This window comes from Mytilus trossulus, chromosome 12 (assembly GCF_036588685.1).
Source record: "Mytilus trossulus isolate FHL-02 chromosome 12, PNRI_Mtr1.1.1.hap1, whole genome shotgun sequence".
NCBI classification, from domain to species: domain Eukaryota; kingdom Metazoa; phylum Mollusca; class Bivalvia; order Mytilida; family Mytilidae; genus Mytilus; species Mytilus trossulus.
In genome coordinates, this window is record NC_086384.1 from 49,420,563 (window position 1) to 49,443,613 (window position 23,051).

The following is a 23,051-nucleotide window of genomic DNA, read 5'->3' on the forward strand; positions in this document are numbered from 1 at the left end:
GTGATTTTATAATTTGACAGATTTCATACTTGCAATACTAAATACAACTGTACTTTTTATCTTTCATATTCAAGAGACCAACGAATCTTTACTAAAACTATACTGTAACAGATTAGCAGTAAAATATACTTCCATTCTCTATGTTGTTGTCCATCCTGCATTAGTCACGTGTTATCTATATGTCTTTGGTTTTGATTGTTGTTAATTTGACAGTTGCTGTGTATATTCCACATTTCTATTTATGTAAATAAAGCAATAGTAACCCTTTTGATTTACATCACTTGTATACTAAGAAAACTCCTTATAAGAGATTGTGAATACTCTCGGACTTTTTCTGACGCCTTTGTGACATAGATAGACTTGCTGTTGTTTTAACGGATTTCCAGTCCCGTTATTGGTTTAATGTTGTACTGCAGACGAGCGGGCGGGCTGTTCCAATCGTTTCCGTTCGATAATCTTCGAACTTTTCATCCAAAGGATTTCAAATTTTAATATGTTGTTACTTATGACAAAATGGAGTTAGATTTCGATATCGGCGATTAACATTTACACCATTCTGCAACAACATTTTTTAAATTTGAAATAATTAAATGTTATTAATCTTGATAAGAAAATGTTTTAAAAATTTGAAGCCTTCGATTGGAACAAATACATGTACTGCATAGGATTATTTCTTGAGATCATTATATCTTTAAATGGGATAAAGTCAAGATTGGAAAACAAAAAGGACAACGATTTTCTATTACTATTCTGAATTGAATAAATATTTTCATATATACATGTATAATCAGATTAATATAGTAGAAGGAAGATTATGGAAATTGATGTATTTTTTTTCCATTCATGTTGGTCATTTTTATTCTTGTTGAAACACGAAAAACAAAGATTATATCAAATTTAAAGGTTAAATCGTTTGCTTTGCATCAAATTTATGAAATCTGCTATATATCAGAACATGCAGAAGCGGGGAAACGATAATGCATGTTTTTATATACAAAAGATAATTGATTTAACATACTTTTACTGTATATAATTTCAACATATTTCTAGTTAATAAGCTTGTAAACGTGTACATTCTACTTTTAAATATGAAATGGTGTTTATCCTCAACAGAATTAAGATACAAATTGAATGCTACTGTTCTTATTTCTTCTTTAATTTTCTAGCATGTAAACTTTTAAATTATTTGCCTTTTTCGAAGTATTTAACTCATTTTCATGAATACAAACTGCATGTTAAATTATAGAAATAACCCCGATGTCTTTATATCTGCCATATGCTTGGCTTGCGTATAATTGGCATGATTTGTACATGTTTATATTATTAATCTCTTTAGAACGTCTGGATTTTATTATACCCAGTTAGCGTTATAAGATCAATTTTGGTAATTAACATATAAGGTTTTCCTTTTAAGGAACCCTGTAGTGCTAAAAGATGGACCATTTCACAGTCGAGAAAACCCATTAATTTACACACAAGTGACATATTTACCACCTATTGAGGGATACTTGATTCTATTTCTTTATTGTATTATTAGGCATTTTCAATTGTTATCATAACCATTCTGATAAAATACATGTACATGTACGTGCATACTCGTGTATTTTCAAATCATACGATCATGCATTTATTTTTTACATTGAAAACACACGCCTTGGCTAAAGTTATATTAAAAAAAAAAATTTTTCAATTATTCTCTTGATTTAAATGAAAAAAGATCACAAATAAGCAGAAACTAAACTAACTTTTTCCAAGTCCACACCAATATAAGTACTTAAGCTTGAGTTGAGAAAACGTACCGATTTGATCGATATGATCATTAGATTATTTATTCTGGTTTAGAGTTCATTCAAATAATTATGATGTCATTGAATTATTTTTGTTCGTATTTTGAAGTACAAAAAGTAATGCTGCTTACAATTTAGTACAGTGTTATTATATAAGAGCATTTTTCCCTACAACTGAGATTGGTGTAGCATTTGCAGCTGGACGTTTACACAAATAAAAAAAAAAGTATCAATTTACTGTCACAAACGTCGTAAAAGTTGAAGTTTCCGTTCTGATACAAACAAGCATATCGAATTGAAAACCCTGCTGTAAGAAAAGATAAATACTTTTTTTTTAAGCATTTGTGTTTTTTTATACCAGCAGGATCTTAAAAAATTCTCATTAAAGTTAGAAATAATTTCCTTGGTTCTGGAGAATAGCTTTGAAGATTTTCTTAACCATTCAAATAGAAAAAAATATCATCGGTCCGACATTGAAAAAGCACCTTGCCACTTGTAATATCATAACTTCAAAAAGTTCTGGATTGAATTCGGGAAGAACAATATCTGCTTAATCAATTCAATATTTTCACGGTCTCTGAAACCATCAATACTTAAAATTTGCTCCAAAAAGTCTTATAATATATAAGACCCTTTCTATTTTTTTGGGAGTTGATAAAATACATTTCTTTACATACATGAACGATATCGACAAACGTTTGCAAATATTACACAAACATTTGACAGCATTTACATTGGTTGTAAATGTTTTATAAACCGCAGTCTCTCAAAACTTTGCATACGTCTGTAAAGATGTGTTGCAAATATCAATATTTATCAAAATAACTATAATACTGGAAAGTATTAGCAAATAAAATTCATTTCTTTACATTCATGAACGATATCGACAAACGTCTGCAAATATAACACAAACATTTGTCAGCATTTTCATTGGTCGTAAATGTTTTATAAACCGCGGTCTCTCAAAACTTTGCATCCGTCTGTAAAGATGTGTTGCAAATATCAATATTTATCAAAATAACTATAATAATGGAAAGTATTAGTAAATACAATTCATTTCTTTACATACATGCACGATATCGACAAACGTTTACAAATATTACACAAACATTTGTCAGAATTTTCATTGGTTGTAAATGTTTTATAAACCGCGGTCTCTCAAAACTTTGCATACGTCTGTAAAGATGTGTTGCAAATATCAATATTTATCAAAATAACTATAATACTGGAAAGTATTAGTAAATAAAATACATTTCTTCACATTCATGAACGATATCGACAAACGTTTGCAAATATTACACAAACATTTGACAGCATTTACATTGGTTGTAAATGTTTTATAAACCGCGGTCTCTCAAAGCTTTGCATACGTCTGTAAAGATGTGTTGCAAATATCAATATTTATCAAAATAACTATAATACTGGAAAGTATAAGTAAATAAAATACATATCTTTACATACATGAACGATATCGACAAACGTTTGCAAATATAACACAAACATTTGTCAGCATTTACATTGGTTGTAAATGTTTTATAAACCGCGGTCTCTCAAAACTGCCCACACCACTGTAAATCAGTTATGCATATTTTAAACTTTGCATATATCTCCTATCTTGGAAAGTGCATGTAAATCTATGGCCTATCTTTACATATCTTTGGAGAATGACTAAAGCTATGGAAATAAAATAATTATCTTTAGCATATCTTTGACTACCTCTTAAATAATGTCAAAGGAATAATACATTTACATATACATTAGCAGGTCCGCAAATATTTCTTGCAGAAAAGTAGTTACATTTGTCAAACATTTACATGACTGTCCAAATTGTTGTAAATCTGCCTTTTCGTGTAGTGTTTCATTCTAATTTTGCCATTCAAATTTCGTTATAAGTCCGATAAAAAAGGTACATTCGCTGTACGTTTGTTACTTTGTTTTCACTCACCACCTTTTGGTTAACAATTTATCAAACAAATGATTAAAAGGTAATCTCTATATATCGTCAGTATAGATAAAAATGTAAAATATTTTCGTTTCAAAGCTTTAAGAGAAAAACGAAGACACAACAGACAAAATAATATTTTCCACACGAGAGGCGAAACATACCAAAGGTTGATGAAAACTAATAACTTGAAGTCAAATATAAACGGACAACACGTTGGCTACCAATAGTTTTCAAAGCTACCAGGATTAAAATTTAGTACGCCAGACGCGCGTTTCGTCTACATAAGACTCATCAGTGATGCTAATATCAAAATATTCAAAAAGCCAAACAAGTACGAAGTTTAAGAGCATTGAGGATTCAAAATTACAAAAAGGTTGCCAAATACGGCTAAGGTAATCTATTCCTAGGATAAAAATAAATCGTAGTTTTTCGAAAAATTCAAAGTTTAGTAAACAGTAAATTTATAAATATGACCACATATTTGATATTCATGTCAACACCGAAGTGCTGGCTACTGTGCTGGTGATACCCTCGGGGACGAAACGTCCACCAGCAGTGGCATCGACCCAGTGGTGTAAATAGTAACCAAACGGCTTATTGCATTTTCAGTTTGTTGTAATTATTTATGTTTACTCTTGTTATACGTTTGTTATATACGAAATAAGCAACGTCGTTTAAGATTAAAAAAAAAAAACGATTAACAGATTATCATTATCATCGTACCGACGAAAGCAATAAAACAATTATTTTTGTGATGTTCAACGATAATCTAAAATTACATATGTATATTTGTATACACAGTTTTGGAAATATGTTTATCCTTCTTCCAAATATGTAGGTTTTTTTATTCCATATATCTGTTTATCAAAAGATATCAAGACGACATTGACCTAAAGAATTTCAAGAATTTTTATCCGAACGATTATTCAAATAAAAGGTATCATCATCTTGTAAGACGTTGTGTAATTGAACCAGCAAACAACTCGTCCATATACAGGTTGCACGAAAGACGATTATAAGAATAAATTATAATATGAAGGAAAAAATCAGCAGTTACAATGTATGTGGTATTTCATACTCGCTGTTTTATAGATCTTACTTTAAATATGGGGATCAAATGCATGTAAACACTCCCTGCAGTTAATATCAACGGTTAATTTTTTATGGCGTACAATCCACAAATTATGATATTTTTGAAATTGCACAGCATTATCAAATCTTGGGTCTACTGTATTCTTATTTAGCTTTCGTAATTTCTTGTTGGCATGTAGATCTTTTATTTCCTCTAATTTAAATGAGAAAACATTCAAAATAATGTAATATAAGAAACTTTTTGCCAAAAGTAAGATAACAAAATACCGAAGCTAGCCAACTCGTTAACCCTCTCAATTTAATGATCATCGCATGAATTTCCGTTATATTGTTAAACAGGTGTGAACAAAACGATCAGACATAACAGATAAACATTTCCGAAATGGGACTACAGCAGTCTCTATTCTGTTATAATCTAAATCACTATAGAATTAAGCAAATATGGCAACACCAAAAAAGCATAAAGACAAGGCATATAAGTTAAAAGGAAAACCAAGAACTCAAACATTAACCTTAAGAAAATAACACGATGGCGGGATGACTTAGTTGTAGAATTTTAAACCAACCTCCACGGGGAAATAGTAACTACCACTGTTCTGCGTTAATAATATGCTTCTTTTTTTTTAAGTCATTCAGTTTTTTAAGTTCCTTTTTGAGTGAAGATGATAAGCAGGAAGTGTGAAATTCTCTATCAAATAGTACACGCACAGCCCTCGGAGAAATACCAATCAGCAACACATGCAGTCTCAAATAATTATCCTCTTCCTCTGAAACATGTGATACGGATATGGCATTGCAAGTTGTCATTTTACCGTATCAAGTAAAGTCGTAAGCAGTTTCTTCAAATTTATTATAAAAAAAGTCCTGTTGTTGTCAATCTATTCATAAAAAGTATATTCTCTGTCACTTATTTCAAATTTCATTAAAGTGTGTTGTCTACGGTTGTCTCCTTTGCAGTTAGTAGTATCACTTTACACTACTACTTAACACTGTATTCTTTTCTATCCAATAATTAAAGATTTACTGGTCCAATGATATACCGTCTTTCTTGTTGTATTGTCAGTTACTTTTAATTTATTCTGAATTATTTATTGTCATCCTTGCTATTTGAGGTTTGTGACATTTGCAAGTATATATATATAATGTCTAGCTGTGGGGTTAACATATTATGTGATGATTAGATCCGCACAGTTTGTGTAGGCAGTGTGTCAACTGTAAGTCCTTCTTATGTGTATAATTGTCTTGTGTACTTTTTTCCGATTGTAGATCTATTATTCACTAATATTCTGATATACCTGTAAGTAAAATTGAATTTCAGTTTTAATCGGTTAAATTGATTCAGCGATACTGATATTTCAAACAAAAAAGCGAAAAAAACACTGACTTAAATTAATATGTTATTATATTGTTTTGATGAAAAGTTTAGTTACAGTTTCTATTTATCCATAAAAAATAATTTAAACAAAAGATAAAAGTTTTTAAAACTCCGGTTTAAACTAATGGTTCTATGTTTTTGCGCTTAAAACGTGTTGTTCAAATTGAACTCGTAAACAATGGATATAGAGTTGACAGAAGATCATCCAATCCTAGATTAATTGAAGTTTCAATACGTTTTAACGGTTTGTTTAACTTGTGGTTTTTTTTTTAATATCGACAACTACGTATACATGTCATATTCAGGATTCTGAAAACGTTGTTTATGAGATAGAAAGAACTTTACATACACAATTTCTTCATATATAGTCTATGTAAATCGTACATACTCATTTCAGGGAAAATGGCGACCAATATTTATTTTTATAGATACAGACACAGATCTACCACCACTGATTAACCCATAAAAAATGGCCCGATTATTCTACAAATTATGGGGAACTTTTTTGTAGTATTTCCTCCGTATCCCTCCCTACAAGAGCGAGGAGTAGCACACACAATTGATTATTTATTATTTTTGCCTAACCTTAATTTGAAATGCAATATTTGATATAGTAACCCCTTTGCAACTTTCAAAACAAGATGGTTGCTGTCTCATTGAAGTATACCCTTTATCACCTACCTAGTAATGGTGGCACTTTTAATATATTCTACGGTATAGGAAAATATATTGACCAGTGCACAAGGAAACGAATGTTGCATTACGATAGCTGTTAATCCATGTTTGAAATGAAACACAAGGATAGTTATTATTTTTGTGTAGCCCATTTTCTTTAACATCCATTCAATCTTTACTAACATCGTTAACGGATGTTTGCATAGCAAACGAATTCTTTGGCATTAGGAGTGAGATAAATTGTCCAGTGTTATGAAATGTCATTATTTCATTTATTTTCATTCTTTGAATCTGATCATTACAACACAAACACGTTAACGTGTGTGATTAAGTTACCTATTAAAATGTTATCAGTTCCTATAAAACTTTCAAAGCTATAAAGAAAACATCTATTTTAGCACAAACTAGTTATTAATTTATTATTAATTTTTAAAATGATTATGTGACTGCTAATTTCTCCTTTGAGATAATTATGTAAGTTTCATATAAATTCCATTCAATTCAAATATTTAATGTCGTATAAAAAGTTAAATCACATTGAACGACATTGTTCCTTTTTGAATGGTGTCGAAATATTCTTCACCGAATAATACAAATAGCTAAATATTGCCAATTTTGATTACAAAAATTCCTTGAATACATGATTCATATTCTCATATGTTTTTATAGATATGAGGCTTCCATTCCATATTTCTTTTGTACCTACTTTTCTCTCGAAAATATCCCTTTTACACTTTATCTTATATTCGGTAATCATGTACATAACCATGTTTTTCCAATCATTTCAATATAATTTTATAATGCAATTGATTTTTATCAATGGTTCTGATTGGATGAATATTAGCATACACTTCTCTACCATTTGATTAAGGACCTTACGTTTTGAATTTTCCTCAGAGTTTAGTATTTTTGTGATTTTATTTTCTACCTCCACCTCTGTAACTGACAAAAAACAACATTTTGAATTCTGGAATGCATTGACAGGTAATATCCCCTATCAAAACATGAAAAAGCAAAACAACTAAAATTTGGAACCTAGGAATATTCTTTATCTAATTTTATTACGTTCTGAGGCGGTCAAGAAGCCTGAAATTGTCCGGTGTTTACGTTTGACGCCAATGCATACCTGAGACGTCACCTAGTTTAGGGGAAGGCATCATTTTGCTTTTTTGTGTTTGATTGATGCTTCCTTCCCTCCAAAAATTTATTGAATTGGTAACAACCGAAAATTTGTCATAGACCAGATTGTTTGTAATGACCCTGTTCTTTTCATAATTGCCTGATTCATGGATCTAATAAAAAGGAAAATCACAAAAATACTGAACTTCGAGGTAATTTCATTTTGTTTTTGATGCGTTAATTTTCCTACACTACGTTACATGCGACTGCAATATTATTAATGCTTTCTGTTTAGTCCAATTAATTCATAAATCTTGCTTTCATTTGTTTGTTTCAATTTAACGTAAAATATGCATGCAAACGTCAATGAATACATTCGTGCTAAACAAGTTTTTTTCTGGCCCAATCAAAACGTTTTTAGGTGATATATTTAAGAAAGTTCAATATATTAGATCATACTTTTTTTTATTTAAGTCGTTCGTTATTACCTTTTCATGTCTAAATGAAGAGAAAAGACCTGAAAAAACGTTTACCTTTCATTGTTTAAATCTTGCGTGACAAAAGTTCATATATTATAATTCGTATCAAAACAGTTGATCATAATCATAGTAAAAAAATATTTAAACTTTGTTTATAACCAGTCAGTTATATAATAAATTGAAGAACCCCCCCCCCCCCCCTCAAAAAAACAAAACAAAAATTTTTAACATGTTAAATATATATTATACATGAACATTCATTAGATTATTTTACAAAATCTCGTCTCTGTGTGCTAAGAACTACTCATGAAATTAATTTTTCATGCATGGAACAGCTGGCCACATTCGGGCCATTTAAATAATATATTCAATAAAGTTTTAATTTGCTGAGAGCGTTGATCCATAAAATATACTCTATATGAAAATGAAAAGTCGATCATCGATATTAACATTTTGTTTACAATATAAATCCACGCTATGAAACTGTATTGTTTAAAATACTTGAGTTATTGGTATGATCTTCTGTACTACCGCTCTCATGGTTTCGTGTGAGGGTGTGTGTCTCGAGGGCGGGAGATCATTTGTTCGAATTCCGACCGAATCAAACAAAGACGTTTAAATTGGCATTTACTATTTCACCGCTAAACATGTGGCATTATAGAGTAACTGCACAGACTGGTCGGTTCTGAACCGAAAATGAGTCCGGGTCGGATGACTGTTTTTTTTCTGCGAACTAAACATATAAAGTAACCCTCCACAGTTAGAAAATGAAATTAAAAATGAACCACAAAATGTTTTATCATCTGCTGTTCCTGGATTTCTTATACATTCTAATACATTAACCTAACTGTTTGTGTTTTTCATGTGCATATGTATGTAATCAGAATCGTCCATAGATTGTGTTTTCAAAGGTCAATTGAAATGTAATCCATATTTTGTGTATCTATGGCAACATTCTGCATTTATTTACCATATAGTATTTCAAATAAGGGAGTTTAAAAGTCACATACCCCACAAAATTTGGGTTAAGCTAGAATTTCAATGCCTTTGAGTGATACCTTTTTAGAAACTGTTGACATTAATCTTCCTAATAATCATATAAAAATGGGTGTCTTTCGCCTCATTGTTTCGTAAAATTTAATCACAACTTAAGTTAAGTTCGTGCTACAAAAAGTTGGAAAAAAGCATTACAATAATTGCCGGACCAATGACCAAATGTGTATATTTGGTATGGATATGCAAATACGGACTGTCATACAGAAAACATCCTATATTACAGACATTAAATTATCATGATTTTCAAATAAACCCAATATGAAGGCTATTTCAAACCTCAGCTACCAAAAATTAAAAGTTCTTGCACACTAGCTCTCATATTTGAAAAATCCAAAGAGGGCCAATTGCGAAACTAAACACCTAACTATGGAGTGCGAGCTAACATACGTTCAACAAAAACGGATAAGCGTGTCAGTCTATTAAAAAGCGGGATAAATACTCATATTATATTGACATGTTATCGTCCTGAATATTCATTTTATCAGCCACTAGTCGTCATTCATTATCGTCATTTATCTTACCTTTATAGAATACAGTGAAGAGTTTCTCTTTTATAGGTTAATATTACAACTTCTTAAAATTTTACAGATCAAAATTAAAATGGGGCCGGTGAACGTTTTAAACCAAATACTTGTACTTGTTAGATTTTTTTTTTATAGAAAATAATTTTAAACCAAATGTGCCTTTTGGAAAATATATATTATAATTGACGGTAGATATTAAATTAAATAAAATTGAGAATGGAAATAGGGAAAGTGTCAAAAATACAAAAAAAAACGACCATAGCTATAGAACAGACAACAGCAGATGGTATAATCCGTATAACTATTGTTTGGTCATGGGGTGGTTTTGAGATTATTATTCTGTATACATTGAATACAATTTTTTTTTCTGGTATTCATTTTTCGATTTTATGACTTCTATTTTAACAGTCTGAGGTGTAAAGTTATAAATCTTATAAAAGATGAGGGTAGCGTTTGCCAATTGCCATCAATATAATTTCTACCGATTCAACTAAACAAACGTAAACAATTTCCAAAAATATATTACAACACGTCTTAGTATATAAACAATTCGTATGTGTCTGTAGTTAATCAGTATTCTTTATCTTAAATATATTAATCATCTGTCAGTGTTTTTATTTTTTTTAGCTGTGTGGCAACATTTCATCTGAAAGTAATTAGTTTCTAAAATTAGAATTAGGTTGCTTTAAATAACTTTGAAATGTTTGATATATAATTCAAGTATATCTAAAATAGTTGTAAAGCAAATACACTTTTGTTTTAACGTGTCCGAAAAAACAACTCAATGAAATTTATAGATTGTATTGTTTGTCAGGCATTGGCTTTTCATCTTTAAAGTTAAAGTTTTTTTTTATCCTTTCCAAAATAACTTTTCGGACTTTTCTTGAATTGCGTATTGTAGTGCATTTACTTTTCTACATTGGCTAGAGGTATAGGGGGATGGTTGATATCTCATAAACATGTTTAACCACGCCGTATTTCTGCGCCTGTCCCAAGTTAGGAGCCTCTGGCCTTTGTTAGTCTTGTATTATTTTTATTTTAGTTTATTGTGTACAATTTGGAAATTAGTATAGCGTTTATTATCACTGAACGTCTCCAGATCCAAAAAATCGTTGATGACATGACGGTCATATGACCAAATTATGCCTAAAAGCTGACACGAATGACGTTCAGCCAATCAGAAGACGTGTTACATCCAAATTTACTCCATATGCTAATTGAATATACTAGTACTGTAACTATAACAGTCCTGAATATTATACACTTAAAACCGACCACAGCAACACTTGTAAGAAATGCACAATTCGGAAATTCCTGTATGGAACGAAACAAATCAAATTAAAAACTTAAGGAAGAAATGTTTTTCTTCAATGGAAGGCCATACTAATCTTAATAGGGATGTTAATGCAGGATATATGGAACAACGTTAAACTGTGTTTTGAAATATAATAAGTCTTTTGATGATTTTCCGAAAAATATCGCAACAACCGATAACTGATACAATATAAATATAACCTACATTTGTGCTTTATCTATTTATAATTTGTTTTAACCTAAACATTAATGTAATGCTACAGCCGATGATTGATACATAACAATATAAATAAAACCAACATTAGTTTTGTACTCTGTAGACCTATAATTTGATTTAGGGACTGATGATTTTTATTACCTGGAAAAAGGGAGGCTTGGGGATGGTCATTGTGAAATAACACATATAACATATTTATTGATCCCCATAAAATTTATTTTTTATTTTTATTTGACCCCCCCCCCCCCCCCCCGTAAATAGTTATCAAAGGTACCAGGATTATAAAACATTTGAAAATGGGACCCCTCTATAAAACCCTTATTTCTTTTTTTGGGCTAGTTGGCGTCTCAGAGTCATCATTTGTATCAATAGTCATCTGTTTTATGTAGAATATTAGAAAATGTATTGGAAAATTATTTTCGTCTACATACATTTACAAACTTTATCCTTATGCAGCTCTCACTCCCAGATACAAAATGAAAGGTACCTTAACTTACAAAATAATGTATAAAAATAAACTACATTAATTTTGTACTTTATCGATTTATAATATGTTTTAACCTGAATAATAACAATGTTTTCACTTGACGTTTTGTTTTTGCATCATTTGATATAACCTAATTTTTTTTATTCATTACAAATATAATTTCCATCAAACATCATATAATCAGATTCCCCGATACTACAGGTTTACCTATTATATGAGGTGCAGATTTTATAGATATTCTTATAAGATAATTATAGATAGCCATCTGTCATAACCTGTTTTACATATATATCTCAGCTACATATACAATGATCAGCAGTTAAAGCAAACAATTTGTAAAGTTATAAAAGAAATATATATATATACATACAAATAACAGCACAGCAATGTTCGATCTGTAAATTTGCGTTGTGTGTGTATTCATAATTGAAAAGGTTTATATTCAGGTTAAAACAGTGCATTCTGGAGGTCATGATCCTAATTTTAAAAATGTTGTTTATAGTAGATGATACCGCACAAATTCTATAAATGCACGCACAGCAAAACACGACAAGTATTATCATGGTATTGAAAGACGAACTATGTATGGTACTGAGTTTAGACATGTGTTCTGTTGTTTTAAGTTCACCTGCAATTATCAAAGACGTAATCCAGTTTCTGCTAAATGAAATAACCCAGCTAATGTTTAATGTGTTTAATGTTCTTTAGAAAGAAGAATTGGTTAAAAGGAACAAAATGTGGTTGAATGTTTTAACTGTTCTGTCATTTATCTGTTTCGGATTTTTATTAGATGTAAGTTCTGGGAATGCTGAATCAATGGATGCTGATCTTGTGAAAAAAATTAACCATGTTAACGACAAATTGGAAACCATGGTCAGCAATTACCACGAGCTTCTTAAAACAGTTCGAGATGACGGACTTAAGCTTGATTCTCTGATTAAACAAAACCAAACTTTAAATCAAAGGCTTAACAATTCTGTGGACAAAATGGAGAAACTAGTTACAAATGAACAATTCTTAAATCTAACGATCCAGGCATTACAAACACTTACCTCAGAACAACAACGTGCGATAAATGAAGAAAAAAACATGTCTAAAAAATTGACAAGCAATTACAGCGATCGTCTGTTCAACGTAAATCGCGAAGTTGAATTTCTGAAAAAACAAAACCGTTATTTAGAACGAACGCTTAATATCACTGTGGAAAAAATGGAGAAGTTAATGTCAGAAAAGGAAACATCAAGTTATAACATTGAGAATTTACAAAACATTACTTCACAACAAAAACATGAGTTAAAACAAGTAGAAAATAAATCCAAAGAATCGACGATTTCCATAGGATTCTCTTTGACTTTATTGAATGATGAATTCCAGGAACTGACAAATTCCACACGTATTGGCTTTAAAAATGTAAACGGAAAAATTTTAAAGGAAAAGAAATTGCTGAGAACAGAAATGCAGAATTTTGAGAAACGGATTAAACAAAGGATTAACAAAAAGCTTGACAAAATAGGTAGGTGTATTTTGGGGATTATGTGAAGAGACCCTTATAATAGTTTATACTTTTTGACTGGATATGAGTGGAATATTGATTTTGTTGTCCCCCGAGGTGCAGCCATTGTAATGAGGCGTTAACTCACTATCCCACGAATATTCAGTCAGTTAGTGCCTACTTATACCGAAAGAGAAAACAGAAATAAATATCGGGGCTTAATTAACTAGAAAAAGGAAGATGTGGTATGAGTGCAAATGAGACAACTCTCCATCCAAGTCACAATTTATAAAAGTAAACAATTATAGGTCATGGTTCGGTCTTTAACACGGAGCCTTGGCTCAATCCTAACAGCAATTCATAAAGCCCCTCCCCCCTCCAAAAAATACTAGACCCATTCAAACGGGAAAACCAATTTTTTTTTTATCACTATAAAACATGATAAACGAGAAACACTTATGAACCTGACTGTAATATAAAAAGCAGAAACACAAACAAACTGTTAATCTTCCTAATATAAATTGTGAATTCTTATAAAATTGAGAATGGAAATGGGGAATGTGTCAAAGAGATAACAACCCGACCATAGAAAAAAACACAACAGCAGATGGTCACCAACAGGTCTTCAATGTAGCGAGAAATTCCCGCACCCGGAGGCGTCCTTCAGCTGGCCCCTAAACAAATATATACAAGTGAAGTGATAATGAACGCCTTACAAATTTCCAAATTGTACACAAGAAACTAAAATTAAAATAATACAAGACTAACAAAGGCCAGCGGCTCCTCACTTGGGACAGGAGCAATAATGCGGCGTGGCTAAACATGTTTGTGAGATCTCAACCCTCCCCTCTACATCTAGCCAATGTAAAAAAATCAACGCATAACAACACCAACATTAAAATGCAGTTCAAGAGAAGTCCGAGTCTGATGTCAGAAGATGTAACCATAGAAAATAAACAAAATGACAATAATACATAAATAACAAACGACTACTAGCAGTTAACTAACATGCCAGCTCCAGACTTCAATTTAACTGAATGAAAGATTATGATTTCATCATATGAACATCAGGCACAATCCTTTTCGTTAGGGGTTAAGTATCATACCATCATAACATATATGAGAAGAACATAACCCGTTTCATGCCAACGACTGTTTTTTTTAATAAATGTGTTTAGTTCCGATGCAAAGACCCTACAAGTGAATCAATATTAATGCCAACATATGCAAACTGTAATGACCTGACAACAGCATCGTTATTATATCCCTTCTTAATAAGTCTATTCAAAGGTTTAAGACTACATCCTTCACATAGGTGAAGCGTGATATCGTAACTACTGCAGTATTCCAAACATCCTCCAATCCTGCACCTCATTTGAAATCCGCGTAACAAAATGGTGCTTGCAATCAAATAGTTTCATAGAGCTCCAATAGTATTTAAAAGTGTAACTTGTAATTTAAGTAGAATATATATATATAACAATAACATCTTCATGCCTTATATATCATGTACTGTAGTACGCCGCTAGATTAAAACTGACTTGGAAAGGTTACACATGCCCACCGAGGGCTCTTTTTTTTTAGAGCCCAGGTGGTCGTGTGGTCTAGCGGGACGGCTGCAGTGCAGGCGATTTGGTGTCACGATATCACAGTAGCATGGGTTCGAATATATATGTACAACTCGTCTAAACATCAACCCAGCAATGTTAGATCTGTAAATTTGCTTTCACAAATTTTTGGTTCTTCCCTCCAACTCGTCTAAACATCAACCCAACAATGTTAGATCTGTAAATTTGCTTTCGCAAATTTTTGGTTCTTCCCTCGCCGGGATTCAAACCCATGCTACTGTGATATCGTGACACCAAATCGCCTGCACTGCAGCCGTCCCGCTAGACCACACGACCACCTGGGCTCTCAAAAAAAGAGCTTTCGCTGGCCATGTGTTACCTTTCCACGTCAGTGTTAATCTAGCGGCGTACTACAGTACATGATATATAAGGCATGAAGATGTTATTGTTACAGATCAGCTAAATTATCTATAGTAAACGATCCTTCAAATTAATGTAAGATACAGTCACAGTATATATATACATGATATATACATAAACATAATGTTGTTATAATAACAACCTGAGGTGATCACATACGAACAAAGATACCAGGTATCCAGGGCTATCACCTGGACAGTGACTAAATATTACGGATGATAAGGAGTAAACGATTAATGGGTACTCGCTTGGAAGGCCGAGTACTCGAATACAGTTTAAGTACTCAGATACTCGTTTGTCCTATAGTTCGGTTGAAATGTTCCATTAGTAATACTAAATAAAATGAATTAACAACATAATTATGTATGTTCTGAGGATACTATTTGTTAAATAATGATGATCCCAGCAACGTCTTTCCCTTCCGAGGGAATGTTTTCATGGTCACTACTTGAAACAAAAAAAAGTTTTTTTACCAGATCATATTTCTATCTATACAAGAACAAAGTGACCTGCGGTAAACTCTACGCAGCTAATTAGATACATTTGTAACGGTGTTTGTACACAGATCAACACGTTCCTGAATTGATAATTAACCCATTAAACGCCGTGATAACTTACCTTTGTTTGTTAATCAAGACTTCTATATATGTGAACGTGATTGGTATGATATGTACATTTAAATTAATTTAATTACTCTGTATGTGTAACAAATAAAAACAGAGGATCAAGCCTTTGTCATAGTACGTTGGTCTTTCGTTGATATATGCATGAAAGGTTATAACAAAAAACACTGCATCCCAGAATTGCAGAATGTATTGACATGTAATTTATACAATAATAAGCCTAAAAAAATCACATGTTGAACCTTAAATCTTCTGTTCATCAAATTTGAAAGCGGACAAGAAGCAAAAAACATTTAAATGTAAACATGTAAACATTTGACGCCGGAAGCATACATATGACGTCCCCTAGTTTAGGGACCAAAGAAGCTAACATCTTTTCGCGTAATTTTCTTAAATAAAAATTTGAGACTGAAAACAATATTGAAAATAATTATGAAGTTGTTTTGCATTAGAAAAGAGATACATGTAACTATTGTATTTGAAGCTTTGCGGACGTCCATCGGTAGTTTTACTGTCGTAGATACCCGTTTACCTGTCTCCGCTCGGCGTCGCCAGATAAATTAAATTTGCGATGGACGTCCGCAAAGCTTCAAATACAATACAGTTGTCTCGTAAGTATCTATTTATTAATTCGATAATTCAGTTAAGTTATTGTTGTAAAAGTTTCGCGCAGAAATTTAGTATAAACGTTCAGTTAATAGAACCCCCTATTTCACTTTTTCAAAATTTGTGGACCCATTTCAAAATATAAACAAAAGGGAACTTATGTTAAATAAAGCTTGTACGTGGCACGGGGGAATGGGCGGTGTCATTATTTGTGTGCTGCTGAATATAAAATAAAATTCCCCTTTCATTTATTGCCGAAGACCAAACATCTGATCCATGTTATAACTCATATGTTTATATAGAAAGTAATCCACAACCAACACCGTAGTATAGGAAATATTGGATATGGCATATTTAAGTGTGGTATACGGGACGTTTATTTGTAGCAATCAATTGGTATGACTGTTCCTTTGGGATTTTGGATATTGCTAAAAGTTATGCATATTGTTATAAATGAGCTATATAAATAAACAGGTTTTGTGTTTACACACACAATACCATCGAAAAGCTTGACGATGCATTTATTATTTTTCAGTTACTATTTTCCAATAAAGAAATTACGATTATCAAACAAGAAAAATGCCGGCCGTTGAATTACGATTGTTATACCGAATTTTTCGACGTAAATTTTCTAAGCGCTTAGACAATTCGTTTGGTAAATGCCACAACCTCGTTACTAAAGAAAGTCACATTTTCACGACGTGAAAAAGAAAGTTCAACATGCTGTAAACAATGCAAATTTTATCATTACTGCATTGATTAGAATATATGTTGTAAACATCTTAACAAACTATATAATGAATCAATTTCCAAGCCATAACCCATTATTTAAAGCATACTTGATCATTGCAATCTATAATTGGATTGGCTTTTCAAAAGTGCAAATTTTTTTTTATTAAACAACATTTGCCAAAAAGTCGTAAGTTAAGTTAACTTTGAATGAAATCTTAATTAAGAAAGTGCTAGAAAATAGTTTTTCACTATAATTGGTTTTAACATTTCATATATTAATATTTTTTTCTTTAAATTTTCCGCCACAAATTTGTAAAACAAGTTAATTCATTTTGGCATTAAAAGTTTAATTTTCTTACAAAATCAAGAAAACAAGTAAAAAATATGATCAAATAAAACCAAGTTTATCATTGAATTATGTTATTCATAATTCAATCGGATAACAAGTTGAAGTCATTGCAGTAGCAGACATTATTACTGAGATTCACGCTAGCGTCTATATTGTATAAATGTCACTACATCTACTTAACCTACACTAAGGTCAGAGTCTCCTGACTTGGAACAGGCGCAAAAATTGAGGCGGGGTTAATATATTTCATTCACAATCAGAGTCAATATCCTCCTCTTCTACATCTGGACTAGAAAAATAATCTTTAACCTTAACATTTGATGACGGTGATTTATAATATTCGAGGTATTCAACTGGGATGATTTTTGTTTACACAATATTAGAAAATCTGTCTTCTTTGCTGCAGATATAGGCTGTTTTCCACTGTATTTTCTGGGTAATTTTATTATCTCTATTGGCCTTCCATTCTTGCTCATTTTTACACACGTCATCTTTCTAAAACTCTCATCAGATGCTTATTTGAATGATATGTAGTCGGTACCGTAACCACTCAATATTAAGCCAATTCACCTTCTCATCAGCTGTATCTTTCTTGGTAAGTTTCATGTGTTTTTTTTGGACTTCCTTGAAATCATAGATATCTTTGTATTGCGGTTGAATTGTGGAATAAGGGTCCTTCCTTCTTGCCATTCTAAAGACAGTTTTCCATTGCTGAGGAACACATATTTCTGTGTTTTTCTTAGCGATTTCTATTGAAGAATGCATACTGTCACATTCCATTTGGGTGTGACCACTTTAAAGAAATGTATGGTCAATAATTTTGATGTTGGGTAAAGTTGTGGCAGCATACATTCAACAAGTAGCAGTGAATTAGTTTCGATTTTGACCAGAACAACAATCTGAGTACAAAATAACATGTTTGTTGGTACTATGCCAGGAAACCATTTGCAGATACAAACATGTCGCTATTTCACCTGATCCCCGTTTTGCATCAGTCTCCGACCAAATATAGCATGATGCGTTTTTTGTTCCAAGGTTATATATGGATACATTGTAGCAACTTAGTTTTGTCATATAATAAATCTGGTTAATAAGAGAATGTGGTGTCTGTTAGACTGCCTGTAAGTCAAATGTGGCAACGAACGAGTCATTTGAAGAACTTGCAATGTAGCTTTTCCTTTTCCTCTCTTGCTGCTTTTTTTCTGCGTTCATGTGCCTTATATTGTAATCTGTCTTTCTCCGCAAGTTTTTCATTTACAACATCTCTATTGTATCCTACACAAATGTTGCACTGATCTTTTTTTGGAATAGTTGTATTCTCCATTGAATATTTTTCGATAAACAGGTAAGCTAACAATCTTGTTTTCAGGTAGGTTTTCTTTGTAGAACTCAATATAAAGCTGGCGCATCTTAGTGATATTGAACTCTGAGCCAATATATTTGCTGTTTGATAATGCTCTTGTATAGTGCCCCTCAACAGCGGGAAAAGATTATATGTGCTGACTTACGTTTTGCATACTTTCATCACTTGTTTATTTATGCGATACATTTTTACCACGTTTATCAGAACTTGAATAAACTCCTCTTGACCTATTTTTCATTGCATTATCAAAATAAGACTCTCCTATGTCTAAAGTTTTCAGAACTAACAGTTTACAAACTGTGACCTAGCTGTCATCTAATTCAAACGAAAAACATCTATGAACGTCACGTTTCCTTTTCTGCTTTCTTTCATCCATGTTGTTTTTAATATATTTTTTTAAATGTCGTTTTTTAATATTTGCAATCACGTAATCTTCCTTACGTTCATACGTATCCAGAGACCGAATGTGTCAAAAACATGAGATCTTTGCTCCTGGATGATCTTATTGCTGCATTTGTATCGGCACTTAGAGCAGTACATTGGTTGTGTTTGTTTTTATTTAAACAAACTTTCACCTCTGTGACACATATTTTTGACCAGAAATTCTTAAATCTTTCTTATTTTTTTTCCCATTCTGATGGAGTAGCTTTACGCTTTCTGAAAAGCTTCTTTCTTACTGGAGTTACATAACATGTTGATTTATTTTTTGGGGTTCCTTTTAGTCTTCTGTTTTTATTTGTTTGCTTATGAGGTCTGGATGTTACCATTTGTTGATTGTAGTTTGATTGGCGTTGCATGACACTCTTGAACATGTTGTTGCTTTTGTCTACTTGAAACATGCTATACGTTGGCAGGATTGTGAGTACCAACCTTTACGCAACCATCATAAAGTGTTGGAATGGTGTCATCATCAGTTATAACATACGACATTAATATGGTGCAAGTGTCGGATATCATGAGCGTAGGAGTTATATCCAAAATAGATTTTTCAGAGCTGCTTGAAAATATTTTAATAGGTCTTCCACTCCAATTTGAAAGGGCTAATGGGAGAAGATCTGCTGCTCTGTTCGTCCAAATTCCATTTACTTTTAGTTCTTTTACTTCTGTTCTAAAGTCTATCCAAAGGATGTCTTCTTCAAAAGATTCATTTGTGCTATTATTAAAAAAAAACCAATGTAGTCATTGACATTATCCACTTTATGTTCAAACAAGATTTGACGCAATGCATGTGAGTTTTGAACTTTGGATAAATAAAACAGTGCTGCCTCAAAAAAGCAATGACGGTCAGACATAACTGGTTTTCTTTCCAGATTGTTTGCAAGCAATACTCTATCTAGTCTTAACAAATGGTTTGCTCTTACATTAGCCACATTTAAAGCCTCTTGGTTACTCAGGTTTTTTGCAATATTAATTGCCTGATCAGTTTCGTCACTAGGTTACTCATTTGAAATGTTTTTTGGCTCACAACATTTATTATTATTTCTTTTTTTGCTTTTTATATGTGTTTTTCTCTTTTTCCCAATCAGTTATTCTGTCAGGCTGGTGTCTTTACTTGTTTCAGTATCCTCTATTGGTGATAAGTTTGAATCCGACAAATTGATGTCATATTTTGTTAATATATAGGAATCTTCACTGTCAACATCTGACATCATATCAGTGTGTGTAACATTATCGTTTTCTTTATATTTTGAGTTGTTCTTGTTAAGAAAATGTGACAGTGTAAGATTATCGGTGCTGCTATCATCACTTTTAACTACAGAAGAAGAATAACAATCATCTATCACAGGAAATGCAAGATGTACAATTGTGTCATCGGTAGTGTCAGTGACTGACACATTAGGTACTGTGGTGATACGGATTTATTGATTAGTTGATAATATGTGTGTTGGACCATCTCCTGCGTCAACTATTTGTGTGTTGTTATCTGTACAATCCGTTTGGACTGCGTCAATTGGTGATACTATTTGTGTGTTGGTATCTGTACAACCTGGTTGGACTGTCTCAATTGGTACAATTTGTCTGTTGTTATCCGTACAATTTATTTGGACTGCGTCAATTGGTGATACTATTTGTGTGTTGTTATCTGTACAATCTGTTTGCACTGCGTCAATTGATGGTATTTTTTTCTGTTGTTATCTGTACAATATGTTTGACCCGGCAATTTAGGTACTTTGATATTAACATTACTCATACCTCCTTTTTAATCTTCTCTATCATATTTGATTCTTTATCATTGATACCTGTACTGAAATGTATGTCATGACATTCTTGCTCAGATGACCAGTCTTCTACATCAGACATTTTGGAAATTAGTAGTAAAAAGAATATACTTCCATAGATTGTTTCAAACGTTTTTAATATCTGTTTTTTCTAACCAATTTTGTTTCCGTTAGTATCTCTTTTATTTGAGTTCAAATATGTTTCAATCATAATGAGTTGGTTAAGAAAATGTAAGATAGCTGGTAATTGTTTTACACACAAAATATTTTCTTGTAATCAGTTAAATGTAAATACAAAAATATTTTTTTCTATTTTTCCTTTTTCTATTCTTTTTTACCCGAAGATAGTTTTAAAGTAATTTAACCGTAAAGGTTTAAAATTCTGCTACTATTATGTAAGAATCAATTAAAAAATACATAACTTTCTATAATCATGTTACTAAATCATGTATTTGCTGATAGACATTTCTGTAAAACTGACCGAGAACATACTACATTTAATCTTCTCACTGTGTATTTTATTTTGACTTATCAGTTTAGCCTGAACTAATTAATTAATTTTACGGCTTTACTGTTATCACTTGTGGTATTATTTATCACAGCTGCAAACACTAACCAGTAGTTATATAGGTTACAGAAGAAAATTATTTGCCACACAAGCGTTAATTGATATGCCTAAAACCATTAAATTTACTAAAACTGTTTTGGCACACGATTTTTAAAATATTTTATCATTATAGGCTTTCCAACACCTATTATTTCAAAATATCAGGTTTTGACATTTCACTTGCATTATAAATTATTAAAACAGAAGGTGAATAAATAAATTATCTGACAATAATAGAATGATGCATTTATAATTTTATCAACATAAAGATAATTGATTGATATTTTAATCAATACAATACTAATTGGCTGTCCGATTGAGCTTAACATTTGTGACAATGTTCTCCAAAAAAATACTGACATGAAACATAAATATCACCAAATTTACAAAATTTCTGTAACGAGGTTGAGGCATTAACCCACCGAATTATAGTTCACCGCTACGATTAAAATATGACGTAATGGTATAGAAAAACCTCGCATCTGAGTAACTCGTGACAACAACGTGCTCCATTTGAGAAAAATTACTAAAATATTTTACTGATTTCGACCGTCGCCATATTGGAATCGTCGTAATTCCAGTTACGGTTATCAGGTTAACACCATTGATATGATTAAGTACATAATATGTTCAATGATTATCAATATAAGTAAGATTTAGATAATGGAATAAACTTTACATTAAAAAAGACAAATGAAAGAATTTAAATAGTTTGCTATGCTAATTATCCAAACAATTCCCAGTTATTAAAAGTAATCATTCAAGTACTTGTAAGTTATATCTTTAGTAATACCAAGTTAACATTAAAGAGGGACGAAACATACAAAAGGGACAGTCAAACTCATAAATCGAAAATTAACTGACAACGCCATGTCATCAAATGAAAAAAGACAAACAGACAAACAACAGTACACATGACACAACATAGAAAAGTAAAGAATAAACAACACGAACCAAACCAAAAACTAGGGATGATCTCAGGTATTCTGGAAGGGTAAGCAG

General features: G+C 31.7%; 2 protein-coding genes across 2 annotated transcripts in view; one reads left to right on the top strand and one right to left on the bottom strand.

The window, feature by feature from the left end:
• Positions 1–23,051, bottom strand: part of LOC134692754 (glycine amidinotransferase, mitochondrial-like) — a 647,170-nt gene that overhangs the window by 364,063 nt on the left and 260,056 nt on the right. The gene's annotated exons all lie outside the window — the stretch shown is intronic.
• LOC134693494 (hemicentin-1-like) overlaps positions 12,806–23,051 on the top strand; it is a 32,666-nt gene continuing 22,420 nt past the window's right edge. Inside the window, exon 1 of the mRNA XM_063554328.1 lies at positions 12,806–13,583. Coding sequence (XP_063410398.1) covers positions 12,806–13,583 — 778 coding nt within the window. The remainder of the gene's footprint in view (positions 13,584–23,051) is intronic.